Source organism: Antedon bifida, chromosome 3 (assembly GCF_963402885.1).
Source record: "Antedon bifida chromosome 3, ecAntBifi1.1, whole genome shotgun sequence".
Classification (NCBI taxonomy): domain Eukaryota; kingdom Metazoa; phylum Echinodermata; class Crinoidea; order Comatulida; family Antedonidae; genus Antedon; species Antedon bifida.
In genome coordinates, this window is record NC_136228.1 from 34,512,575 (window position 1) to 34,539,832 (window position 27,258).

Sequence of the window (27,258 nt, forward strand, 5' to 3'; positions counted from 1 at the left end):
GACTAAAATTACATCAGATAAGTATAATTTTACAAAAGTAATTGATATGGTTAATGATAACGAGTCGTCGGAAGATTGACCATTTCACGAATTTCCTATTCTGTAACACAGTGTCATATCGCCGTAGCTGCACTTGTAATCTGGCCTCATTTCACAGCCTTCGTTCTGCTTCACTGGGCGCTTATATAAATTGAAACTTTTACCGTTCAAGAGACAAACAAATATATTTTACATTTTTTACTATTCATTTTAAACCCGGAACCCCCCTTTAAGATCTAAGATTCCAAAAAAAAAGAAATGGGCCGACTCTTAGAGGCTTTGCTGTTTTGAAATATTGTAATTTATTATTATGAAATTAGAAAAGAAATAAATGTTTACTTTGACCCGCATGAAACATTGAAATGGAAAGGATTGTACTAAGGGCAGGAAAATACAATTTCAACCGAATAAATTATAGAAAAAAGTAAAATTCATTTAAGGCCGGCGGACGATTTAGAAATGACCTAGATGACCTCAAATTATTTGTTCAACAACGCAATAAGGAAGCTGGGATTAGCGGCCAATTGATGACAATTTGTTTTCAATGTTGTATGCAATTTAAGAATCACTGATGCAGAAGAGACAAATAATTCACATCAATTATTCTATTGCATAAAATAAGAACATCCGTTTTAATAATATAGTTGTCGGCCAATTAAAATAATTTCATAGAAAATAGAATTAAAAATTTAAATACTAAATAAGTGTTCTCGGTAACAATAACTACTTTATTGATCAAATTTTTTTTTTTACTAATAGTTATAGGTATTAAAAGACATGGTATATTAGAAGTTCTTTATTAAACAAGTTGTTTAAATAATAAATTTATTGAAATACAACTTTTTTTACTGATATAAAAAAAAAAGATTTTAAAAATGTAAGGGATTGAAATTTAACCATTGTATATTAAAGGTGTGATGAAGAAATGCTCTAAAAGATAGGCAAGGCCACATAAGACATAATGATATGGTTTCAAAATTTTAACATTTTAATCAAAATGAAGTTGGTATAGTCCATAAGGATGTGGAAATCAAGCTAGTTGTGTCCTATACTCCGTCAGACCTAATATTTATATAGCGCACATACAGTACCACTCAGGAGTGCTCAAGTGTGTTACATGTTACAGTAACAAGTTACCTGAGAGATATTCTTACTGTGCGGAATGTTTCTCGCAGTACACGTTCAAGCACCAGCAATGTTAACCTGGCAATCCCACGAACTAAACGAAAGACATTTGCTGACCGTTCGTTTGCCGTAGCGGGACCCAACATTTGGAACAGATTACCAATTCACATTAAACATTTAGACAACTATAATCAGTTTAAAAAACATTTAAAGGCACTATATTTCAAACAATGTTACGATACCGATTGATGTGAAGCGCCGCTGATTATAATTAAATATTGTATAAATGTGCGCTATACAAGTAATAATAATAAATAAATAAATAACATTACAGCAAGTGTCATGTTTTCTCGGTACTCATTCTTGAAAAAACATGGATGATGTTAGGTGAGATTTTGTATGCAGACGACAACTATGTAATCTATTCACCACGGCATTATAAAAAATAACATAAACCTCGGCATAGTGCCCATGTTTCTTACTACTTTACTCAAAGAGAACACTCCTCCAGAGTGAGGCAATCATTATGCTAAATATTATAAAGAATTATTTTAAAGTAGAATTTCCTTGATAAGAAATGACACAGCAGAAAATAAGTTAAAATCAACATTATTGAATAATCTTTTCATCTGTTGATGCAAATAATTAAGAGACTAAACCACAAGACAATTAACAACTTCCAATCCATCAAAAAGTGTAGAAATTTAATGCACATAAACTTGTCAGTAATTGGTTCATAAACATTTTATTTATATCAATAGGATCTAATAAACATTGGCATTCCCCTTCGCAACCACAAGGGGAATTTACGATCCCTCGGCTAATAAATAAGAGTAAATGAATTGATTAATTTGTCATCATCGAATTACCTTAAAGTGGTGTTGAATTAAATTTATATAGATTTATGCTAGTCATTGTGGGGGTTACATCCCTTTACCGGACAAATTCACTTTTCCCGAAACTTTCTAATAAAGCTGAACGACCACCAACAATAAAATAAAAATAGACTTGTGTAATTGATTGAATAATAAATCATAATGAGAAATCCCACACAAAAACTTGTAAATTGGAAGTGTACAAAGTAAATAATTTATATGTGGTTTAAATGTATTATTAAAGGATCAAGTTAGATGTGGGTCTATTTACACTTCAAGTACATATTGAATTAGCAATGTTGATCCGCTTTGAGCTTATATAAATAAATATCTATGTAATATTGTTATTCATCAGAAAAATATGTTACATTTTTTTAAATAAACAGTTTTGAGTCATTTTTGGTTGACAATTCACAAACTTTGCATAAAAAAAACAAATATTCAGGCCTAGTTTAATGATAATGACATTGTAAATTTGGCTTTAAACAGATTGTGTACACTTATCCTTCCTTTTAGAGGGTAAAACAGTTCTGAGGTCTGAGGATGGCAAGGTATTATAAGATGAAATATTGTGAACGTTGTTATAACATTTTTTGCTAAAATAATAATGTAGATTTTTATAGCACCATATCCGCAAAAAGCGTTGATGGTGCTCTTCCACGTCAAAGAAAACAGAGAAGATAAGGCATGCATCCATAAACAGGTGGTATTAAAATGATAAAATGTGTACTTTTACTGATGCATAACATAGACTGTTTTTAACAACAGTTGTTACCCATCTTGTAACCCTTATTGTAATCCAGTGAAGGATTAAAAAATGACACATACCCTTAAAATACATTAAAGTGATTTAAAATGCTTTAAAAGTGGCTACAGTTATTAAAAACAGATCATTTTTCAACAGTAGCAAAACAAAAATGCTAGGCCCTGTAGCTTCCTTGGTGGCCTTGTTATGACTTCCTGTCTTTTAGCCTACTGTGCCCTTATGAACACCCATCTTGTCTGTACCTGATTTACTGAGCGATGAGTGTTACGAGGGGAAACACAAATTAATGAATCACTCAGGATTATCAAATAAAACAAAACCATCAACAAACATTTGCGACAACCTAAAATGTTTCCTGTCGGGGTACACATGTCAGAGGTGTATGAAAATAAGGAAGTGAAAAAGGACCTTAAATATTGACATTTCCAATTCCCTTAAATCAATATTTTAAAACACAATTACATTGTTGTTACGGATACAATTGGTTGCAGACGGATATATAATTACTAGCAATATGAAAAAAAGTTTATTTAGCAATGTCTCAGAGAGGGCGCTATTACAATAAAAAAGCATTCAATTATTGTTTTTATTACACAATCTGCAGGTTTACATAATATTCTAATTTTTAAGTGATTTAGTGAGATTATGGGTCTACACAATTTCAAAAGTACAAAACAATCAACCTTAAAATGTAGACATCTATTTTTTTAAACTAAATATGTGTATCTGTCCTTTAATCACCATAATGATTACTTTTAAATAAATCTTCAAGCATTCTGTTTTTTTTTTTTTTTTTTTTTACCTTTTTTTGTTCTTTTTGATTTTTCTTCTTTACAGCTTTAGGTTTCTCCTCCTCCTCTTCTTCTTCCTCATCATCATCCTCCTCATTGTCGTCATCTTCATCATCTTCCTCACTAAAAACAAACAGTTTTTTTTAGGTTTTATTTTTCTATATATTAACTAAAAGAGTTCACTAAAATCATATAAAAACATGTTTATCTCAATTCATGATCAGTTGATGTTTTGATACCAAAAAAAAATTTAAGTAAACACAAGATTTGTTAACATTTAAAATAAAAGTTGAACAAGTATTTTGTAAACATACCTATCATCGATATCATCATCGTCATCTTCCATCTGAAAGAAAATAAATGGGTCATATTGTATAGCCAAATTTTTGTTTGATTCAAGATAAGATAAGATTATTATTATTATTTCGTCCACAAAACAAGTGGAAATAATGGTGCTTGTCTCATGCAAAGATAAAACATAACGGAAAAACAAAACAATTCAATCCTAAAGTTATTAACATCAATATCAAGTCAAAAAGTGTTAGTTCAGATGATGATTAAGAATGACAACAGATGAGAGTACAAATAAACACATTTTATATATATCACATCTAGCCTCATCTTTAATATTTACATCTTCAAAATCATCGTCATCTTCATTTTCCTCACTTGTTTTGGAATCATTTTTCACTGCTTTAGGCTGATAAAGAAATTTAAATATTTAAGAAAAAAATATATAATAATCCAAAGAAATAAGAACAGTAGCTGGCTCCAACGACAGATGCAAAATAAACAAAAAAAGCTAAATTATAATGTAAATGTAAACAGGCAGAGAAATAAAAATATGATTGTTGCAATGTAAACTTATGTATCATCAAATTTTAAAATAATTTCTTTCAGGAAAGTAGTTTATTTTGAATATACTTGAAGGTCCACACCATCAAACATTATGTGACAAAAAAATGTGATGTGCCCATATATGGAAATGATGTCGTATCACTACCATATTTGGGTACATCACACTTTTTTTGTCAAACTGGTTTGATAGTGTAGACAAGGCTTAAGAGTATGCTTGAAAGTATGCTGAAAATAGGTATCCCAATGAAAAAATTTATATTAATTTTTTTACTTTTTCTTTCAGTTAACCACAAAGCACTTAATGTAATTAGCATTTTGCAATTTAAATGATTGAAATCCGATTACCCGTTCTGAAGTTATGGTTATTTAAAATGGTAAAAAAATACTCGATTTTTTGCCTAAAAATGGTGTTTTTTGCAGTTAAAATTGGAAGCATTTTTAAAAGGTTATAACTTTTACAATAATCAGTTAAAAGTTTTGATTTTTTTTAAACCTATAGATATCACAGAGTTGTACAACTCTATTTTTTTTGGAGTCTCAACGAACCTATTTTTAAAATTATTGGTCCGAAAGCATTTTGCGCCCATTTTTGCTGGAATTCTCTAAAAAATGAAAAAACTGCAATTTTTCAATGATCTGTAACTTTTGAACTACTGTACTAATTCATTTAATTTTTTTTTGTACTTGTTAGAATGTAGTGTATATTTCATTAATGAATATATTTGATATGTGTAATATGAAAAAAAAATATTTTTTTAATGGTGAAATTTAAAATTATAAAAAAAAATGAAAAAGTATGTTAAAAACTGTGTGTACTGTTTCCTTTCTTTCACACTAATTTTAGGTAAGTATGATTATTATATTATTTTAATATACTTTATATTCATAATTTCAATCATAAATACTAAATTATATATAACTTTTGAATACGTAAAACAAGATTTTAGGGCTGTATGATTATGACACCAAATCCAAGCCGGGCTAAGATGCTCTCTTTAATAGGCAAACACACAATGGGTCAAAATAAACTCATTTAAAATAATCAATGTTAATAAAACAATTAATGTTTACATGAATAGTATATATAACATTATAAAAATGGTTTTCTTTTCGTATTTCTAACCGTAAGTACGTTATTAAATTGAAATACGGAGCTAAAGTTTAGGCCAAGTAACGGCTTACTCGCGATCAGCAGTCGCTCCCGTAAAAGTATTTCGGTCGCAGTTAATGACTTTCGGCCGCCGTATACAGAGTCAAATGTAACGTTGATAAATTAGCTTAATAAATTTCTTCGGTACATTTAAACCTAACGCATTTGCATTGTATACTTGCATAATAAATCTTCCGCACATTACACCAATTTTAAGTTGTTAAATTAATGCGTAAAACCAGATATTCTACGACGGAAAGGGACATGTCAATCTCCGACATCGCTGCTGTCACACATCTCGCGTCGAGCTGGCCGAACTCGAGCGAGGAAAACTAAACAACGTGTTCAAAATATGGAACGTACCATTCGCTGATAGGGTGCAATAATGTATTAAACGGAAAACGTCACAACAAACTAGCGCGTATTTCACAGTACAATATTTTACTCACTACAATATTCACCGGATTATAATGGTTGAATCTTTAAAATTCTGAACGGGATTTACGCCTCATGCACCATTTTAAAATGTAGTTCGCACAATTACCATGCACAATACGTTTGTAATCTATGTTTGGAAATCGGCTCGACTGGATTTTAGAACCGTTTTAAAATCGCATTTTCTCGGCGACTACTTCATTAATTTTAATTGTAAACACACTTATACATAGATTAAAATAAGTACTTTCAAACAATATAAATTTCGTAAGTATTAATTAAGAGTGAATACGATTTATTTACCATCAAAGTCATACTACTTATTCGAATTTTGTTAATATTTCAAAAGTGATACCCCTCTGTGCGCTTTCATTGGGATACCTACTGAAAACAAACTCACATCAAAGTCCTCGTCATCTTCGTCATCATCATCATCTTCGTCGCCTGTTGATTTTGCTGATGATGCGCTTTGGTCCAGCTTTGGTTGCTGAAAAAAAAACTTTCATTTGTTTTGGTTTACAAGATCAAGGAACTTTCATTTAAAGTGGAAATGTCTGCCAAACACGTATTTTAATAGAATAGGCTCAAAAGATATTATTGAAAACACATCATATATTGATAAGAAAAATGCTATTTTTAAAGCCATACCCGATTTCTATAAATCTATACTATGTATTTTAGTCAAACTTTATAGTGGTATGACTAAACGTCAATTATGTTATGATGATATATTGCATCAACAACTCTGGTATAACAAAATGATTTTATACAATGACATGTCATTAGTTTTTAGAAACTGGATAAGGTCAGGTATGCGAAATATTAAGGATATTGTAATTGAGAATAGGTTCATTAACGCAAATGAATTACTTGATATGCTTAGGTATAAATCAAACTGGATTGCTGAATGGCAAATTGTATTAAACGCAATTCCAAAAGAATGGAAAGAGAAAATCTTTTTAAGGGATAAAAACCAAAAGTACTCAAAAACAACACACGTTTGATGTTTGAATATGAGTAGCAAACAAATATGCTCTTTCTTTATTAAGGAAAAATGTCTAGAACCATCCAAAAGTAAAACAAAATGGGAAACATATTTTAACATGGAGAACGTTTGGTCTCTAACATGGAAAAGAAAAATTAAAGATATTAAAGATAATAAACTTAAACAGTTGAACATCAAATTATTGCATTGTATAACACCCACCAAAAGAAGGCTGTTAAAATGGAAAATAAGCAACACAGATACTTGCCTACAATGCAACATAGTAGAGGATGATGCCCATTTCTTTTATGAATGCACTGAAGTAAAACCCTTATGGGAATATATTAACGTTTACACCATGCACAAATTTGGGATCGAGGCAAATTATCGAAACATTGTACTAGGTACAGGAAACAAATATGTAGACCACATGTTCTCTATTGGATGCTTCTGCGTTTACAAGGCACATACTTTGAAAAATGTTTAAACAAATGGACCGGATCATTGTCTCGTCTTTTTATGGCGGAAAAAAACAAAAGATCTTACCTTAACCACCTATTATAATTTATATTGATGTGAATCTGATTATTTAAAATATATTACATAATAATGTTGTATAATACACATGGGCAGTTTCATTTTATCTTACATGAAATATCAATTTAAAAAAAAATTGTATAAATTAATATTGAAAACAAAAAAGAAACGTAACGCAACATAAGTAACGCACGAGAAGATAAGCAAACAAATATAACCATGAGACATAAAACTAGACACAGGAGTAAGAAAAGCATTTTTAATATTTTTTTTTTTTTTTTTTTTCATATTCGTATTTTAAAATAATGTATATAATCTGTATATAGGGTATAAATGAATTATATGTCAAAAAATACTACCGAAAATAACTATATTACATTAGTAAATGTATCTCCTACAGTACATTTATTAGTCAAGTGTTCACAATTTTAGATGTTGAGAATTATAGAACAAAAACAAAAATACTAGAAAATTATGAAAAAAGGTGGATAACAGAAAAGAAATATTAATGTTCTGATTCCAAGAACAGTAACGTTGATAAAATCAACAAAAAAAAGTATATATATATATATATATATAAACCAAACAAAAGTAAGAATAACAATGAATAGTTATTATTATTATTAGAAATAATTGTATTAATCTGTTGATGAAATGAATAAATAGTGGTTAACGCCACAAAAGAGAAAAAAAAAAACTTTCATTTAAACAAAATTGCATGCCACACTATGAAATTGAGTCTAATACCTCTTTCATCAAGCGAAACTCAGAAGTTTGAATTGGTGTTGACGCTCTGGTGACGTGAAAACTCTGGAGTTCATAAACTGAGAGCAAACTTACAAACACTGGTGTCTATGTTTTTGTGTGAAAAATTAAAATAAATTTAACTTTATTGAGTAATAGATCTATAACCAAACAACTAAACAAGATAAGATTACCTTCTTCTTGTTGATGTCTGATGGAGTATCAAATGCTCTTTTTCTTTTGTTGCTTTTCTCTTTCAGTTCTTTAACTTCTTCATCCTCTTCTTCCTCATCTGACACTTCATCCTCATCCTCAAAATCATCTAGTTTGTCATCTTGCAATTCTGAACAAAAAAAAACATTTTATTCAAAGTGGTTTCATAATTTAGTCTCCCTCAAATTAATTGACTGAGTGAGTCCTATACTATAAAATATAACATGAACGAAATAAACTTAATTATGATTACAACTTTAACAACTAGGTATTTAACCTAAAATTATTTAAAATATTTTGGTTTTTAATTGAAAAGCAAACTTAAATTTACTTGCATTTACTAGATAACACAGATTAAAACCATATTCTTGTAAACTTAACTTTGAACAAACTTAACTTAAAGCAAACTGAACTTAAAGCAAACTTACCTAATGCATGTTGTCCACTCATATACACAGGACCACTACCATTGACTAGGGTAAAGGTAACAGGTGGTTGGAACCCTACATCCAATGTGGTCTACAATAAAAGTTTAAAATGATAAATGGACATATTGTTTCCTAAAGCTCTGTCTACACTATCAAATTTATGTGACAACAAAATGTGATGTGCCCATATATGGACATGATGATGCCATATCACTACCATTTTTGGGCACATCACACTTTTTGTTGCATAAAGTTTGATAGCTTAAGACATTTTGAGATCAGGGTTCTGTATAGAATTTTGTTTTTTTTAGAAAAGCATTTTTAAATGTTACTGATGGTAACTGTAAGTAAAAACGATACTATTTTTAAAAAAAATCTGTATAAACTTATTTTGAATCTCAAACATAGTGGTCAGTTTACATAATTTTTGTAAACTATGGTGTCAAATATAAGGTTGGAACACTTTTGCCAAGAAAGGCTTGGGTACAAATAAAGTGATCCCAAAACATGTTTTGTTATTGCACGTTTTATACACCTTGGGTAAATACACAATATTGAAAATATACGTTGTAATGGGATATATGAAAAGAATAAAAATTCAAGCAAGAGTATTGCAAATATTTCTGATAATGTTTGCCTAACAAGTATCAAGGATTAGCTATGAAACAGTTCAAATACTTTGTAAACCAATTTCTACTGTTTATATTTCTTTAAAGACTTTTACAACACACAAAATCCTTATTTCTCTCAGGTGATCTCGCCTCAGGCAAAAGTATCATGTTGCGATCAGAAATTTCTACCTTTTAAAAAAACTTGTAAATTGTCACGCAAGCCTATAGAGTCTTTGTAGATTATTTTTGAGTGCAATTAATTGGTCGGCCGTTGACAAAGTAATATAAACAACATCATGATGATGGTATATTTGGGACAATTACGGCAACTCTTTATAGGTCTTATAATTTCTAGTCGCTGAACATGTGTTAAATTGAGCAGTTTATTTCACTATTAGCCCTAAAGGGAAATATATAGGCACGAGCAATGTTTCACATACCATGCACAATTTTTACAAAAATTGATTTTAAAACTGTGTTACATTGTGAAAAGCAGTTTAATATGGGTAAATGACCCAAAATTCTTCAAATACCACCCTCCTTTTATAAGTCAACACAACAAAAGACTTTTTATTTATCCAGACAGAATAAATATGTATATATTTGAACAATTTACAAATAGGAATGTTCTATAGCAAGGGTTAGAAAAGGGGAAAGTTGATTTAATTGTTTAAAATTCAAAATAACATTTATTGCTTTTCTTTTTAAAGTAAATTTACAACGAATAAATATTAAAAATAAAAAGTAATTTGAAGTTCTTCCGATTTGACTATTTTGAGATCCGGTTAATAGACAGTCACAGAAACTGATATCACCATACACCAAAGACCTAGAACTAATGCTTTCTTTCATAGTAAGTTTATTATATTCCCCAGGGTCTCAATCGAGTCAGATGTCCAGGCCATGTGTGTACTTAATTTAAGACAGTATTTTGTTAAACATAAAAAATGAATGTTGAGATAGGCCTTTTAACTGTATTTTTAAAAGTATTTTATTGGTTTTCAAGGCAGGATTTTTTTCAGATTACATTATACTCAATCAATTAGATAAAAAGGGTGTCAATATAGATATTTTTCATCAGAGTTTGGTACCTTTATCATGATTGTGTGTTCCCTTTGCAAAAAGATTGATACAGTCGACTCCGCCTAAGTCGAATCTAATGGGACCGGTATAAAAATTCGACTTACGCGAACTTCGACTTACAGATTCGCAAAAAAAATGCTAGGCCTAGGTTCACTCACTAGCCGCGCTATGGCTAGGCCTGTAGTAGACCCTGCCCTGTCGCGATCGCGGCCCACGCGATGAGCCTTCTTGAATTGAGTTTGCTTAGCTAGCTAGCTAGGCCTAATAAATGCTAAGCCTCTTTTATCGGCAATGATAAACTGTATTTTCTTTTATGGTTTAAGTAGGTATCCCAATGAAAGCGCACAGAGGGGTATCACTTTTGAAATATTAACAAAATTCGAATAAGTAGTATGAATTTGATGGTAAATAAATCGTATTCACTCTTAATTAATACTTACAAAATTTATATTGTTTGAAAGTACTTGTTTTAATCTATGTATAAGTGTGTTTACAATTAAAATTAATGAAGTAGTCGCCCAGAAAATGCGATTTTAAAATGGTTCTAAAATCCCGTCGAGCCGATTTCCGCGCGTTGAAAACCTCATCGGAAAATCCCCATCAGTTTTCAAAACACGATCGCACGATTACCATTGAAGCTAGCGGAATAATTTTTGTTGTATGTTATCAGGCTTTAAATGAGCTTTAATTTGATATGAAAATCGTCTTTTATAAATAGATTTTTAGTAACGAAAATTCAATTTTTGTGACAAAAATCCAATTTTGAATCACCGTTTATGGAAAAATATTATGGATTTTGGTATTAAATTATAGCTAAATCTACATTGAAATCGATAAAACATAGATTACAAACGTATTGTGCATGGTAATTGTGCGAACTACATTTTAAAATGGTGCATGAGGCGTAAATCCCGTTCAGAATTTTAAAGATTCAACCATTATAATCCGGTGAATATTGTAGTGAGTAAAATATTGTACTGTGAAATATGCGCTAGTTTGTTGTGACGTTTTCCGTTTAATACATTATTGCACCCTATCAGCGAATGGTACGTTCCATATTTTGAACACGTTGTTTAGTTTTCCTCGCTCGAGTTCGGCCAGCTCGACGCGAGATGTGTGACAGCAGCGATGTCGGAGATTGACATGTCCTTTTCCGTCGTAGAATATCTGGTTTTACGCATTAATTTAACAACTTAAAATTGGTGTAATGTGCGGAAGATTTATTATGCAAGTATACAATGCAAATGCGTTAGGTTTAAATGTACCGAAGGAATTTATTAAGCTAATTTCCCAACCTTACATTTGACTCTGTATACGGCGGCCGAAAGTCATTAACTGCGACCGAAATACTTTTACGGGAGCAACTGCTGATCGCGAGTCAGCCGTTATTTGGCCTAAACTTTAGCTCCGTATTTCAATTTAATAACGTACTTACGGTTAGAAATACGAAAAGAAAACCATTTTTATAATGTTATATATACTATTCATGTAAACAATTAATTGTTTTAATTAACATTGATTATTTTAAATGAGTTTATTTTGACCCATTGTGTGTTTGCCTATTAAAAAGAGAGCATCTTAGCCCGGCTTGGATTTGGTGTCATAATCATACGGCCCTAAAATTTTGTTTTACGTATTCAAAAGTTATATATAATTTAGTATTTATGATTGAAATTATGAATATAAAGTATATTAAAATAATATAATAATCATACTTACCTAAAATTAGTGTGAAAGAAAGGAAACAGTACACACAGTTTTTAACATACTTTTTCATTTTTTTTTTATAATTTTAAATTTCACCATTAAAAAAATATTTTTTTTTTCATATTACACATATCAAATATATTTATTAATGAAATATACACTACATTCTAACAAGTACAAAAAAAAATTAAATGAATTAGTACAGTAGTTCAAAAGTTACAGATCATTGAAAAATTGCAGTTTTTTCATTTTTTAGGGAATTCCAGCAAAAATGGGCGCAAAATGCTTTCGGACCAACTTTGCGGACCAATAATTTTAAAAATAGGTTTCGTTGAGACTCCAAAAAAAATAAAGTTGTACAACTCTGTGATATCTATAGGTTTAAAAAAAATCAAAACTTTTAACCGATTATTGTAAAAGTTATAACCTTTTAAAAATGCTTCCAATTTTAACTGCAAAAAACACCATTTTTAGGCAAAAAATCGAGTATTTTTTTACCACTTTAAATAACCATAACTTCAGAACGGGTAATCGGATTTCAATCATTTAAATTGCAAAATGCTAATTACATTAAGTTTTTTGTGGTTAACTGAAAGAAAAAGTAAAAAAATTAATTTAAATTTTTTCATTGGGATACCTAGTTTAAGCCCGAAACAATACGAAAACGTATAATAAATACATTTCGGTTCTTATTCGAAATCGGTATCCATTGTTTATTGCCATCTGTCTAGCACAAAATGGGTACCCACAAAACGCCGCTCAAGTTCTCAACTCTGAAACAACTCATACACTATACACTAGCGCGAGTTGTAGGACGCCACCTATACTATACAACCTGCTTGAGAGAACCGATATGGTCCCACATTATCCCCTCTCTCGTTTTTTTTTATCGAATTACGTACGTTTCATCGGCTTTTTTAGCGCATTGTTGCCGCGTGATTTGTGACTTCGACTTATACGATATAAATCACTAAATAATGTGTGTATTCGGACCGCAAAAAGATGTCGACTTAGACGAATTTCGACTTACAAATAAAAATTACACAGTAATGTATAGGAAAGAATTGGGACTTTCATAAAAATTCGACTTTCGCGATTTTTCGACTTACGCGAATTCGACTTAGGCAGAGTCGACTGTACTTCTTTTGTAATTTGTTGATTTGAAATCTCTTCTTTTTTTTATAAAACATAAGTATTTTTCAATAACTAAACACCTGTGGTTTTTTATACGTACACATTCATTAAGTCCAAGTTTAAGTGAAAACAAAGGCTGTTTAATGGTTTCCCCATCAATGTCCTCTGATGTAACCTGTACAACACATCTTTCAGTGTCTTTTACCTCTGCACCTAAAACTGCCTGTTATGTTAAAAAAAAAAGAAAAACATAAGAGTATCGACATTTAAACAAGCAAAGAGATTATTGAGTGGCTATTCTGAATATACTGTACAATACTAAGCATCAAACTATTTACACTAAACATCGTATACGCTATTCTAACCAAACATTTCAATCTTCAACTACAGCCAAAGTATAGTCATGTCCCGGGACCATTCTGTAGTCACCACCAGATTTTCATCAGTGCTTCTATGAATGGATGACTAGTTGGAAGCAAGAACACTAGTAGACCAAACCCAGTACGCTACTGTTTTGATTTCACAATCTTTCATGAATATAGTTGTACAGTTATTAATCCTATTAATTTTGAGCGGCATTGTGAAGACAGTAAAAAGGAGTCCTTGCAGAAACTGTATCACATGTTTAATAATAAAAGGCATGGACTAGCATAAGGGATTGGTATTTTAATAAGGTCTCAGATTATACAATTTTTACTTGTGTATAAAATCTGGGGATGTCTAAAGCTGTCTACAATATCGAACTAGTTTGACAAAAATAGTGTGATGTGTCAAAATATGGTAGCAATATATCCAAATATGGTAATGATATGACATCATGTCCATATATGGGCACATCACATTTGTTGTCACATAGAGTTTATAGTGTAGACAGAGCTTTATAATAATAAAGGGCATGAATAAGATGATCTAGACATGTGTGGTAACCTTGTACAACAAGTAGTTACAGTACCTGTTTTAGAAATAAAAAGTGTTGGACGGAACTCTCATCAAAACTGTCATCATCATCTTCATCTCCAATCGTTGGGTTCCAAGTAATTGTCTGTTTTTTCTTACTTAGTTGGGCAGCTAGAATATGAATACAAGTGACATTTTTTAATACTTATTAAAACATAAAAATTTGCTAAATAGGTCTAGCAAAACAACTTTCTGATTGATCATACACATTTATAGATCCATGTTCTATTTTGAATTAAGTAAAATTTGGAATTTGTTAACATCAGTATTTAAAATTACAACAAAGTCTATTAATGACGTAGATGCTAATGTCTGATGAATGCGTTTAATCAAAGATAGCCGATAATCGTGAGGAAGCATCTATTGCACAATGCATGGTGGGAAAGAAGTGGAGGAAAAACAACAAGCGAATGTTGCACTCGCATCATTTCCATCATGCGTCAAGCAAGGTTTTCATCACCATCCTTGCGATAAACCTTATATTTAAAAAAAGTACGCACATCCTTCCTTCTTACTAGGAGGCCTAATTATTATTTCTGTAGTGTAATTGATTGATGCAAAAATTGCGCAATCCAATGATGGATGGCATACACATGATACACATTCAGTTTATTGAAAACTCTGTTTGGTGGGGACAGGTCAGAATTATATAGCTAAATATAATAGCTAGGACCATGTCATTAAAAAGTCTGCCGTTAATTGCTACTATGCCCACCACTGACCAAACCACCTGTCTCTTCAGTGTACAGCAAGCATGCTGCATCCCGCTGCATCATGCCTCCCAGCAGCAGAGCGTGTGGCCACCATTCTACAAGACGACACAGTTGGAAAAACTTGAATTAAAAAGGATACCACATTGCATTTCACCTTTTAACTTACCCCAAAAATATTCTTTGTTCATTGCCATTTTAATTTTTTTAAAGGGATTAATAAACGAAATTATATAGCCTACAAAATTAGTCAAAAACTGTTATTTGAAACTGTCAACACAACGAACTGTGGTCTTCAATAAAAAAAAGGAACATGTGCTTCGTTTTATGCAAATTTCATAATGGCCACTATTCTACACTTTTATAATAACATTTTTATATTAAATTATAATTTATATCTTAAATACAAAAATATAAATTTAAATTTATACATTATTAGATACACATTTATTAATTTATATAAATATTAAAATAATATGGAATTAAATTGATTTCTGTACTACAAATGTACTCTTCAAGTACAGGTCATATTGTCGGGTCAACGTTGTTATGACGTGTATCAACAACAATTACACGTGTGGGAACCGGTGTGTTACAAATTGTCTTAATAACCCTTTATAAAACCTGAAAAACGTATTAATTAGGTATAAGATAAGTTTTATTTGTGTCACTGATACATACTACATCTAAGGTTAGTACTTCATAATAGTAAATAGGCCTAGGCCCAGCCAGAGCTAACTTTAAAATCTAGCCTCTAGGCTAGGCTAGCCTCGCTACTAGTAGTACTAGGAAAAGAGCATGCTGTGTGAGAGGTAAGTGGGTGGTAGGCTAGGCGATTCTTCTAGCTACCTACTACTAGCTAGGCCTAGCCCTAACTAATGGAGTCACTCTACTACTAGAGCTAGATAGGCTAGATTTGCTAGAGCCTGAATATATAGGCCTACCTAGTCTAGGCTAAACAAGTGTATTATTAGTAACTAAATAATAAATAATTTAATTAAGGATATTTTATATTTTTTAGATTATAGTCGTCTATATAAAAATAATTCCTAAAAGTATACATACAAACTCTGTTTTAGAAGTATGCATAAAGGAAACCTAAGCTTGAGTATCTTCCACATCTGTATGGTACACCTGTTTGCCATCTCCTGTTATGTTTCCGTACTTGGTAACGATGATTCTTTAAATCCATCTGTTGTTCTAAGCGTCAACACTAATGATGAAGAGAAGGAGGTTGAAACCAAGCCAATCGACGATCTTGATATTGAATCAAAAATGTCTGATGGCGGTCCTGTAGAAATGTTTCAACCAACGCACGAATGGCAAGTGATAAAACCAGGTAAATTATTCAAATATTATTTGTTTTAAGGATTAAAAGAAAATCTGATTTTCCCTTTTGTGGTGATGGTGTAACTTCAGGTTAACATACTTCAGTTCAAGTTCAACTTAACATTTATTTCTTCCTTCAATGAGGTAATCATAACAAATTCAAGTAAAATATATAACAAGTCAATTGATGATAAAAAAAGTATACAGGTATCAAAAAAAGGAAGTAGGCAGTGCCCAAGAAGATACAAATCTTGTGGCGGGCCAGCCTATTTACAGACACACTTGCTCACATTAATGTCAATATCCCTAATAATGTAATGATATTGATCAAATAACACTTGTATTGTTTGACGTGTGCCACTGAATTAATTCAACTTGGCATTAAAAAATAAATTAATGTTTACCTGATGCTATTTTTTCCATATAATGTTTTTTTATGCCTAATTAGTTTAAACACACTGTTTGATATATGTTTAATAAAAAGGAAATGAATGAACAAAATGTGCATTTTATTTGTAGGGCAATCTATACCTCCTGGCCTTCACATCAGGATGGATTTCCAGACAGGAATCAAAGAAGCAAAGTTCCTGGATCCTGAAGATGACAACAGCAATGCAGGAAGCAGTCTACAAGTTGTAAGTGAGGAAGGAGAAGGAGTGAAGGGAGAAGTTGAAGAATCTGTTGATATGGAAAAAGAGAAGATGAAATATCTAAAAGATTATAACAGGGATGAAAGTGAGATTAATTTTGGTGAACAGAGAGTCTCAAAAGATGATCTTAAAAATGCACTCAAGAACTTTAAATCTGGAATGGATGACGTCAAAAACAAAGAAGAGGTAATAAAGCCTATCAGTTACTATTTATTATTGGATACATACTTTTAGAAACATTTTGTTTTAATACAATACAGTGCAATTGGAAGGAGGAAAGGTTCAAATAAATCCACATTTAAAGCTCTGTCCACACTATCAAACCAGTTTGATACACTATCAAACCAGTTTGACAAAAAAAGTGTGATATGCCCAAATATGGTAGTGATATGCTTAAATATGGTAGTGATATGACATCATCATGTCCATATAGAGGCACATCACATGTTTTTGTCACATAAATCTTCATACTGCTATTAGACAAGAATGATTATATTTATAATTAATTTTAAATTTTGTTTCTGTTTAGGCTGAGAAACTACAAGAAAAGTACAGATCATATGAGGAGTTGAAACAAGATTTTAAAGCAATGAATGTCAAAGTTGAAACAGACACAGAAATCATGCAACGTCTTGTTGATCAGTTCAAGGAAGAGGGCGCTAGTTTAGAACAGAAAATTAATGTATTGCACGACTTGGAATACTATGTACATCAGGTAGAGTTCAATTCTCAACGAGAAGAAAATTTTGTTCTAGAGAAAAAATTAAAATATTGGCATATCTGATAATAATAAATAATAATCCCATCTAATTTAGTCTAAATTTGGACACTAATCTTTAGTAAAATCTATTGGTATTGTAATGCAATCTTGGTACAGTATAACTTCCTGATTTCTGCCTTATTATGTATGCAGGTCCCTGAAGCTATATTATACTCATACAGTAATGAAAAGACATATATCCACTGAAATAGTGCTCAAGACACTCAATGACATAACACTGCTTTGTTTATCAATTTTCTATGATCTGTCACTATGTTATTTTTCCATCTAGATTGATAATGCTCAAAATCTAGAAAGTATCAATGGTTTTAAAATGCTGGTGAAAGGCCTAAATGACACCGAACCAGAAATGAAGGAGGCATGTGCATTTGTGTTAGGCTCTGCGTTCCAGAGGTAAGTTGATAACCATATTCTCTAAATGTTTAAATTTTGAATTTATTTGTATCAAACTATTTCTTTCTATGTTCAAGAAAATTGCCTAGTAATTTAATTCTTTAACTATATTTCTTAAATGTGGCAATCCTGGTCAGATGTTTGCCCTACTCTGACATCATTTTAATTATGCTATAGTATAAAGTACAAAATTACGTCAGAGTATGGCAAACATCTTGCCAACCAATTACACATCTCCCTGACGCAAAGCTACTCCACAGTACTGTATACTGATAATACAATTATCCTGTGGCATTCCTGTTAACAGGAGAAATATATACACAAGATGCTCTACACAAACAAAGTAACTTTAGGAGTAGATTTTTATATCCTTTGGAAAACAAATCAGTGGCGGATTTTGAAATAGGGTAGACCTAAAAATGGTGAAATGAAGAGCTGAAAAATGGTGCATTTTTTGCATTACCATTTGTGAAATTTAGAGGGCCAAATCCTGAAATCTGACTACAGTATTTGAATCCAGTACCAGGGATTGGGCAGCCAAGTATCTTAACCACCAAACTACAACTCCTGCTTGATGCTTTATGTTGTATGAATGCAAAATGTATCCACAATTAAAAAGTGGGAGAAATTAAGGGCGTTGACACTGACAATAAATTACAAATATGTAAAGATTAATTATTTGTTAGTTTGTATACTTACATCAAAGCACTTGCTTATCACCAAGATTATCTGACAAATAAGTTACTTAATTAATACATAGCTGAAATAAAGCCCTAGGCGATGAATTTGACACCGTGTTGGGATATTAGCAGACTTATTTGTAAGTAATACAATCAAGATTTGTAGATAAAGATCTAGTAATAAGTAGTAAATAGGTAGATAGTATAGACACTACGCCTCTGCATTTGAACAGTTGTATGATATATAGGCTAATTGAATATATTGAATGCAGTGATAAAAAGTGATTGTTATATAGATAATTGGTTTTTAAGCTTTACAAAATTTGATTGTATTAAATATTTCTGCTGTGTGTAATCTCAGTTGACACTAATAGACGTACTAACGTCATCATAAAATTATTTTTAGTAAATGACTTTCAGATTAGTGAACCCATTATGTCTAAGTATGTGGATTTAATTAAATTTTTTATATTTTTTCAAGAATCGCTTAACATTTTAAAGTTTATATTTTTATTATTAGAAACTGAGGATGTCAATACAGACAATAAAAAATAAAAATGTTTTATTAATTAAATGTTACAAAACACAGCAACCATTTCTAGATTTTATTTGAGTAAAAATGTAATCAACCATTAATTCATTTTTAATAAGACAACTACCCATTATTATGATCATTTTTATAAAAATCTGTGTGAAATTTGTGATATTTAAGGTGAATGACCACAAAGTTTACGTGTCAAGTACACCTGACTAACTACCTTATCTACAACAAAATCTACAAACTTGAAAAGAGAAGGGTAACCCTATATGACACTCATAGATCCATAACAACAAATTATTAACTATAATCATATCACTATACCTCTAATCTAATAGTCATTTGTACAATACTAATAGATTTACACACTTGCAGATCTCCACTATAAAGATAATTTACCGACATATTTTGTCAATGGGATTCTGCGGTTAGTTTTTGGCTAGAGGAAGTCACACTGTTGACGAAAAAAGAACTGTAAACGATCTGATTTGTAAAGAAATTGCTTTGTAGTTTATACATAAGAACATTCTTTGCATTCCTTGCTCTGTGAGGAAGTGGGCTTATTTTATATTTGTGTTATTGTATTCTATATAACAATCAAGATCTACAAAAGATAAAAGATTTTTGTCTGTTGTTTTTTATTTATTTTTCGTGATTCAACAATTTTCTAATAATAAATACCCATATTATTATTATTATCTTTCAGCAATCCAAAAGTACAAATCCAAGGTATTGAAGAGGGCGCTATGACACTACTTCTTCGTATGATGCATTTTGATCAGTCTTTTAATGTCCAGAAAAAAGCACTGTATGCACTCTCGTCCCTCATACGTCACTTTCCCTATGCTCAACGCAAGTTTGTTTCGCTAGGGGGCGTGACAAGTCTTTCCCAGGTTCTCCAACGGGAAAGTTCTGCAATGCTTCCACTTCAAATTCGTGCTGTTAGTTTATTGAATGATTTAGTCGTAGAGCATGTAAGTTAATGTATATACTATTATTACTTGTGAATTATTTTTAAACAGTAATATTAACAACAGTAATATATATATTTATAGTATTGAGTGAGTGAGTGGCCAAGCGGTTAAGACAGTGGAACCGTAATTCCGTAGCCATAACATCGACAAGGGTTCGAGGCTCACTCGCTCCATGGTTCTGGTTGTAGAACGAGTCTTCTCGGATAAGGACTATAAACCGTAGGTCCAGTGTACACATAGCTCATGTGCACTTTAAAGAACCTAGTACATCTTTCGAGACCAGTAGGAGGTTACCCGGTGTACTAGTCCACACAAACACAGCCACTGCCACACACAGCCACTGTGCAATTGGGACTGGACCGTTTTTAGAGGTGTTTACCACATGTTGGTCCCGATCCTTCACTAACAGTGTTAGTGAGAAGTTGAATAAATAAATAAAAAGTATACAGTATAGCATTTTTACTGTAATATACCAAATCATGACAAGTAGAAAAATCTTTATGCTGCCCTCTAGAATTTGTCATTATGAATGTGAAAGATTTTCTATGCGATTTCTATCTTAACATCTGATAATTGTGTTGATTGTGGCCTCCTTAACAAATTCCTCTTCGCTCCGACACTATTATCGTTTTTAATATGAATTCTCTTTTTACATTATAAAAATAGTCTACAAAATACAAAAATCAATTTATCCAAATTAAATAGCTAAATGAGGCTATTTAGAGATTTATTTTTAATGATGTGACTTATTTTATAGAATTCAGCACAAGAAACTGTAGACAATGATCCTTCAGACACAGTTGCTAGGCAACGTCTAGAACAGTATAACCAGTAAGTAAACATATTTTATTATCTATTGCATTGCAAATATGAATGTTATGGGTTGAATGGAGATAATAATTTCATGAGTTGAAGTTCTATTCTAGAAGATGGAGCTGAGTTGAATAGAACAAGTTTTTATGACTGAAAATATCCCCATTCAACGAATAGAAAACAATCATTTTTTTTTTATATAACATTTCTACGGTTCGAAATTAAACTTAGTCCGTCCACATCATTCGTAATCAGGTGTTATACAGATACTAAATATTAACCATTTTAAAAATGGTATGTTCTAGAAACATTTAATGATAAAAAGGTTTACCCTTTTCCTGTTACATGGTTACATTTTTAAGAATTTTATGTTTGTTTTTTTTGTGTTTTTATACTGTATGGTCTTTTGTTTTTGTCTTTTGATCTTTTTGTATTTGTCTGTTGCTCTAAGAAAATAATGTGTTATTTGGAATTGAATTAATAATATACTTGAAATCTATTTTTCAACACTTGTCTAGTTTTCAAAAGGTTAACAATTAAGCGGAACACCTGATCCTAGGTGATATGTATCTAATCTAAACTCAATACATATTATACTCAATTCAATTGACAAAATATAGCCTTTGATTGTTCTTGGTAAATTTTTGGCCTAATATCACTATTGAAAAAATAGTACTTTATGTATGATTTTCTTACACCGTTTAATACCGGTTGGAGCCAATTTATGTTTTAATACCGGTTAGAACCAATTTATGTTTTAATACCGGTTAGAACCAATTTATGTTTTAATACCGGTTAGAAGCAATTTATGTTTTAATACCGGTTAGAACCAATTTATGTTTTTATACCGGTTAGAACCAATTTATGTTTTTATACCGGTTAGAACCAATTTATGTTTTAATACCGGTTAGAAGCAATTTATGTTTTAATACCGGTTAGAACCAATTTATGTTTTTATACCGGTTAGAACCAATTTATGTTTTTATACCGGTTAGAACCAATTTATGTTTTTATACCGGTTAGAACCAATTTATGTTTTTATACCGGTTAGAACCAATTTATGTTTTTATACCGGTTAGAACCAATTTATTCCAGTAAATATTGCTGGCAAAACATGCTTCAGAAGAACACCACACTGGGTTATATATCCTCGTATTTTTCAAAAGACTATAGCGCCATCTGCATCAATTGGCCTTAATGCAGTCTGTAGTCGTACTGCTGATGGCTTTTTGGTTAACCAACTGTTCATGCACTGTTCATATTTACCTAGATTTAAATTATTTTGCTGTGCATTAGCTACATTTGACCCTATTTATAATTATCGAATCGTTGAATCAATCAGCGACTAATGTATTTGCTGGAAAAGAGGTTGTTGTTCTAAGTACAGCAAACACATCTCCAATTAATAGATCTATCTAGATCGTATTTATCAACACTTTAAGGAAAGTAAACTTGCTTAAGTCATTGCTGTAGTAACATTCCATGCATGCTTTGATTATCAACGCTAGGTGTTTAGCAATTGACATCTAAGTGTTTGTTTAATCGATTTCCTCACCAGCGTTAGTAAGAGCGCTGAAAAAATACCAATAATTATTATCTGTAAATTCTAGATGCACAGTTTGCTTTGACCGTCGTCAGTAGTGAATTATTTCTAGAGTAAATATTGTCCTGGCCTCTTTCATTATTGTTATGCTTTCAATAGAATTAAAGCAGCGATTATAATGAGTTTGTTTTCGACTTATCACAAAGTAGAATTGTATTTTGTCATAACAAGCGGAATAATTTGTTTTAACTTTCATTATTAAGGTAATTTTACTTAGGAAGTTTAGAATTCATCAATATCTAATTTATCTACGTTGCATGAATTTATATCCGAAGCTGTTTTTAATGATTTGATAATAAATTGTAGGCGGCTTACGAAAGCAAATCTTTGTTCCTTTGATGGAATTTCAAGCAAATTAAGGTTATTATTTAGTGAGCGCTGATGAATGATAATGATCTTGTCTATATGAAAGAATAGCGAGAAATGAGTAAAGTGTGTGCTGTTTTTTTTTTAATGATTGCGATGAGGGAGGTTAACGAGGGTTAATTATGATATGGACCAGACAGATGATTATGTTAAATTGGGACATGATGATGATGATGTTAATTGGGACTTGTAGATTTCAATAAAGGCCAACTTACACAGACGAGCGGAATTCAATTCAAAGAACATTTATTAACGTCCAAAAGACACAAAGTAAGAGATAATAAAGAAAATGGACGAAGGCAGATCCCAGAAAGATGTGAATCTTGTGACGGGAATACGGCGTACCTTGTCCAATGTAGAATCTCTATCTATCCTCAGTGGAAACCGCCCGTCCGCTCCGTGCTTTGTGTAAATGGTCATAAGGAATAACAGAGATTCTATATTTTTATTACTGTTACCTTGACTAGTGTAAATCGCCCTTTATGAAGCATACATGAATAACAGCAATAGTGAGGTTGGACTTGATGTTGTTGGAGTGAGTTGGCTTGTGTGACGTCAAAGTTCAAGCTAGGATGTACAGTCTTCTCCCAAAACTACAATTTGATTAATTTCTTAATTACTTTGCTACTTAGTTCGTACTCAACATCTTTATCTGTTTGTAGTTTTGTTTTGAATCCTTGAGATAAATTACGTTGCATAACAAACGTCATGTGATTTGTTTTCCACCTTGAGGTTATGTGTGACAACATGTTTAGAAATCCGAGTTCAATTTTATTATTAATTTTCATGAATCGTAAACTTTTGACAACATTATTGCTGTTAATGTTATTAAATTTCAAGTCCACAACTACAAATACAGTGAGAACGACAATAAATATAAATCAACGAAAATGGCAATTAAAGAATCCAGTTATTATGTTGCGTTTGACATGAAAATATCAAAGTTTAAAGGTTCATGATTTTAATCCGTTTAAGATAGCTTTAATTTTTAAGACCTTTGATGTAAAATGATAAACATTTTAGTGATATTTTTTTGTAGGACAATTAAAAAAATTCATGATTAATTTACAGGAAATAAAAATTTCAACAAAATAAATGTAACAATAGTTTACAAAAAATGTAGAAATTGTCAAAATGTAATTTATAAAATTTGCCATCTATCATGTTGAAAGGATGAGGTAATGTGAAATACCTTGATATGATTTATGTTGAATTTCCTAAGAATGTAATTAGCACATGGAACAAACTATAAAATTGTCGTCAGTACATGTGTCTTACTTCCAGTTTTATGCAAAATATCTTCGGAACTCGGATGTAAATTTTACTTTTATTTTATGCATTTCTTAATGGATGTACGACATGCATGTTAAGTTCGTACTCAGATAAGGCTGTTAAAATCAAGTTTATGGCTAACATTCAACCTTGCAAAAATTCTACTACCTAAAGTAGCTAGTTTTAAAAGGACACCTAGCAGTTCAAAAGCATCATTAAGGTGGGCATTGCAGTTGTTAAGTGTTGTTATAATATAATAGTGTTGACATGGTTAGGAGGATAGCACTTGGGTTGATGCCATTGCAAGCATTGGCCCACAAGATACACAGGATAACCTTACAATAATTAAAACATATTTCAGTTTAATTCATTTATTTTAGTCCAGAGTTTTAATATTAAAACACTGGTACTTTATTATTATTATTATTATTCAGTATGCTCATCCACATGATTGGCATTGATCTTGATAAACTAAAGCTTTTTATTTTAGATTACTAAAAAAAAATGTTTTTCATTACGCCTCACTCTCGCAGACATCTTCCACATGAATCTTTAAATGCTTTGTATATAAATAATACTAGACTTGCTCCAAGTCTGTATTTTTGTCTTTTTTATGTTAGTCCACCAGTCAACTTTTTCGTAAAATACAGTTTACAAGCTCAAGTAGTATATGTATGAAACGCCATATGTGTCAAAATATTTATCTTTTTACTAATATTAAGTCAAAACTCAACTAAAATAATACATGCACTGAAATTAAAAAACTAAATTTGTTTCTATTCAAATTAATATTAACCTTTGCTTGTCTTTTGTTCTTCCAGAGTAAATATATCTAAAATCATAGTAGATCATGGGTGTTTGATAGTGCGTCCAATATTCTCCAGTGACCATGATGTTAGAGAGAAAGTTTTGCTTGCTATGAGCAGTCTACTCACGCCGTGCAAAGCACACTTTAAAGACTTAGTTGATCATCTTAACATGTTGAAGATAGAGTACGACGGATTGGCTCGAGATGAGTTAGCAGGCGAGGACACTGAAGGGTTTTTCAGAAGTATGTTGGTGCTTGTCGATAAAGTTTTATCACAACTTTTATTGTAAAAATAGTATTTGATATGTTTAGCATGATAAAGCATAGAGGCTATAATATCTCTATGGATAAAGTAAGAGATCATATTTTATACAGTGGGACTATTTAGTTTAGATTTAGCAATTAAATTGTGGTACTTTACTAAAATTCCAGTATTAAACTTAACTAAGTGGGAATCATACAGTAATTGGTGTATTAATAAAGGAATGTTTATTATTTGCTTTTTTTTAAATTAATAAGATTTTCCACTTTCATTTCAAATTTTCTATTATTGTATTATTTAATTGGTACCTGTAGCTATCAAGTATGTATTACATTAAATAAAATTGTCTACATTAATTACAATGCTAGTGAATTTGATTTGATACATAAGACACTTATCTTATTTATTGGCAGTTTAAGTCTATAGGCTGTTAAATAAATTCGTTAAATCGAATTCAATTTAAATCAAAAAAACCTTGAGCTTTCTTTTGTTTCTCACTTGATTCTTGAGACTACAATTGATAATATAATAATATTAAGCCGACTGTTCATAATATGTAGTAGTATTTTATTTTGTTTAATGTATAAAAAATGTTTTTGAACGCCCGCGGACTGATTTTAATTTCACAAAAAGCGAGTCAATGTTTTAAACGATGTGATGCTGCATTGTGCGTGCCGCCAACGTAAAATAATCTCATTTTACCAAGAAACAATATGAATTATGCACTAATAAGCATTATGCATTTAAATAGATGAATAAATAACATACTTTTCGTATGAAAATCATGATGGTAACGAGGATGATGGTCAGCTTATTATCGGATCGGTTTTTTTTTTTAAGTTTTTGGCATCGAATCGGGTTTTTATAAGTTTTTTTCATACGCATCCAACAGCAAGCAACTCGCCAATTACAGAGGATGGATAAACTAATTTATGATTATTGTTCTTATAAACGAATTCTGATTTGAGGCTTAGGGAGTGGAGTTACAACCCTGGCACTAGGACAGGATTGAACCTTAGGATTGGAAGGCAATCACGTTGACCACCAAGCTGCACTATGTAAACGAAATGAAAATAAAACAATTGAAAATTGAATTGACTGACTGTCTTGATTTATAATTTCGGATATAAATATGAATTCCTCTAAATCCTTCTAGATAAAGCCATAAAGTCCTATCAATTGTAACCAAACCCCACCAGTATAAAGTCTAAATTATACAAAATAGGATATATAGTATTTAGAGTGTTGTTGTTCATCAACAAAATCATACCGATTTTGGCGTAAAAACCTTATAATTATATTTTTGAGTCAGCGTTTTTAAGTGTTAAAGGGTTACGCCATTTGTGACGCCGCTCGCTCGCTAATTTGAGTTAGCGGTTCTTTTTTGAGCTATCATTATTTTGTATTTTTTGATTCGCTTGTTCTCCGAATAGAATCCAAAATTGTGAATTAAATAAGCTGTAAGGTGTCGAATTGCCTTATGCACATCCCAAGAGATTTAGAATGATATAACTTATGATTTATTTCTTGTTTCTTCACATCTAACTTGATCACAAATGTAATTTAATTCTCCTCGTCGGTTGTACGAGCCTAGATTAATATCAACCATGCGTTAGAAAATGTGACGTGAACGAAATGCTA

At 31.2% G+C, this 27,258-nt stretch overlaps 2 protein-coding genes across 7 annotated transcripts in view; one reads left to right on the forward strand and one right to left on the reverse strand.

Moving 5' to 3' along the window:
- The window catches only part of LOC144838076 (nucleoplasmin-like protein ANO39), a 37,297-nt gene extending 21,821 nt beyond the window's left edge, over window positions 1-15,476 (reverse strand). Inside the window, exons 1-9 of one of the 5 annotated variants that reach the window (XM_078693428.1) lie at window positions 15,318-15,476; window positions 14,434-14,549; window positions 13,582-13,704; window positions 8,947-9,037; window positions 8,500-8,648; window positions 6,440-6,526; window positions 4,231-4,296; window positions 3,911-3,942; window positions 3,608-3,719 (exon numbers count right to left, since the gene is read on the reverse strand). In XM_078693428.1, the coding sequence (XP_078549554.1) occupies window positions 3,608-3,719; window positions 3,911-3,942; window positions 4,231-4,296; window positions 6,440-6,526; window positions 8,500-8,648; window positions 8,947-9,037; window positions 13,582-13,704; window positions 14,434-14,549; window positions 15,318-15,345 (804 nt within the window). In that variant the 5' untranslated portion in view covers window positions 15,346-15,476. Of the gene's footprint in view, window positions 1-3,607; window positions 3,720-3,910; window positions 3,943-4,230; window positions 4,297-6,424; window positions 6,527-8,499; window positions 8,649-8,946; window positions 9,038-13,581; window positions 13,705-14,433; window positions 14,550-15,317 lie in introns of all 5 variants that reach the window. The other 4 variants (XM_078693427.1, XM_078693430.1, XM_078693429.1 and 1 more) reach the window with 4 other exon arrangements.
- A 223-nt stretch (window positions 15,477-15,699) lies between these two features.
- On the forward strand, window positions 15,700-26,182 carry LOC144838421 (nucleotide exchange factor SIL1-like). Of its 2 annotated transcripts, none has more exons than XM_078693770.1 (8): window positions 15,700-15,839; window positions 16,228-16,487; window positions 16,997-17,313; window positions 17,657-17,842; window positions 18,180-18,301; window positions 20,226-20,493; window positions 21,251-21,324; window positions 25,369-26,182. In XM_078693770.1, exons 2-8 carry the CDS (start codon window positions 16,232-16,234, stop codon window positions 25,643-25,645), a joined length of 1,500 nt encoding a protein of 499 aa, XP_078549896.1. In that variant the 5' UTR covers window positions 15,700-15,839; window positions 16,228-16,231; the 3' UTR covers window positions 25,646-26,182. The 2 variants fall into 2 exon arrangements, with proteins under 2 accessions (XP_078549896.1, XP_078549897.1); XM_078693771.1 differs by having other exon boundaries at window positions 15,706-15,839; window positions 16,231-16,487.
- Window positions 26,183-27,258: the final 1,076 nt, after the last annotated feature.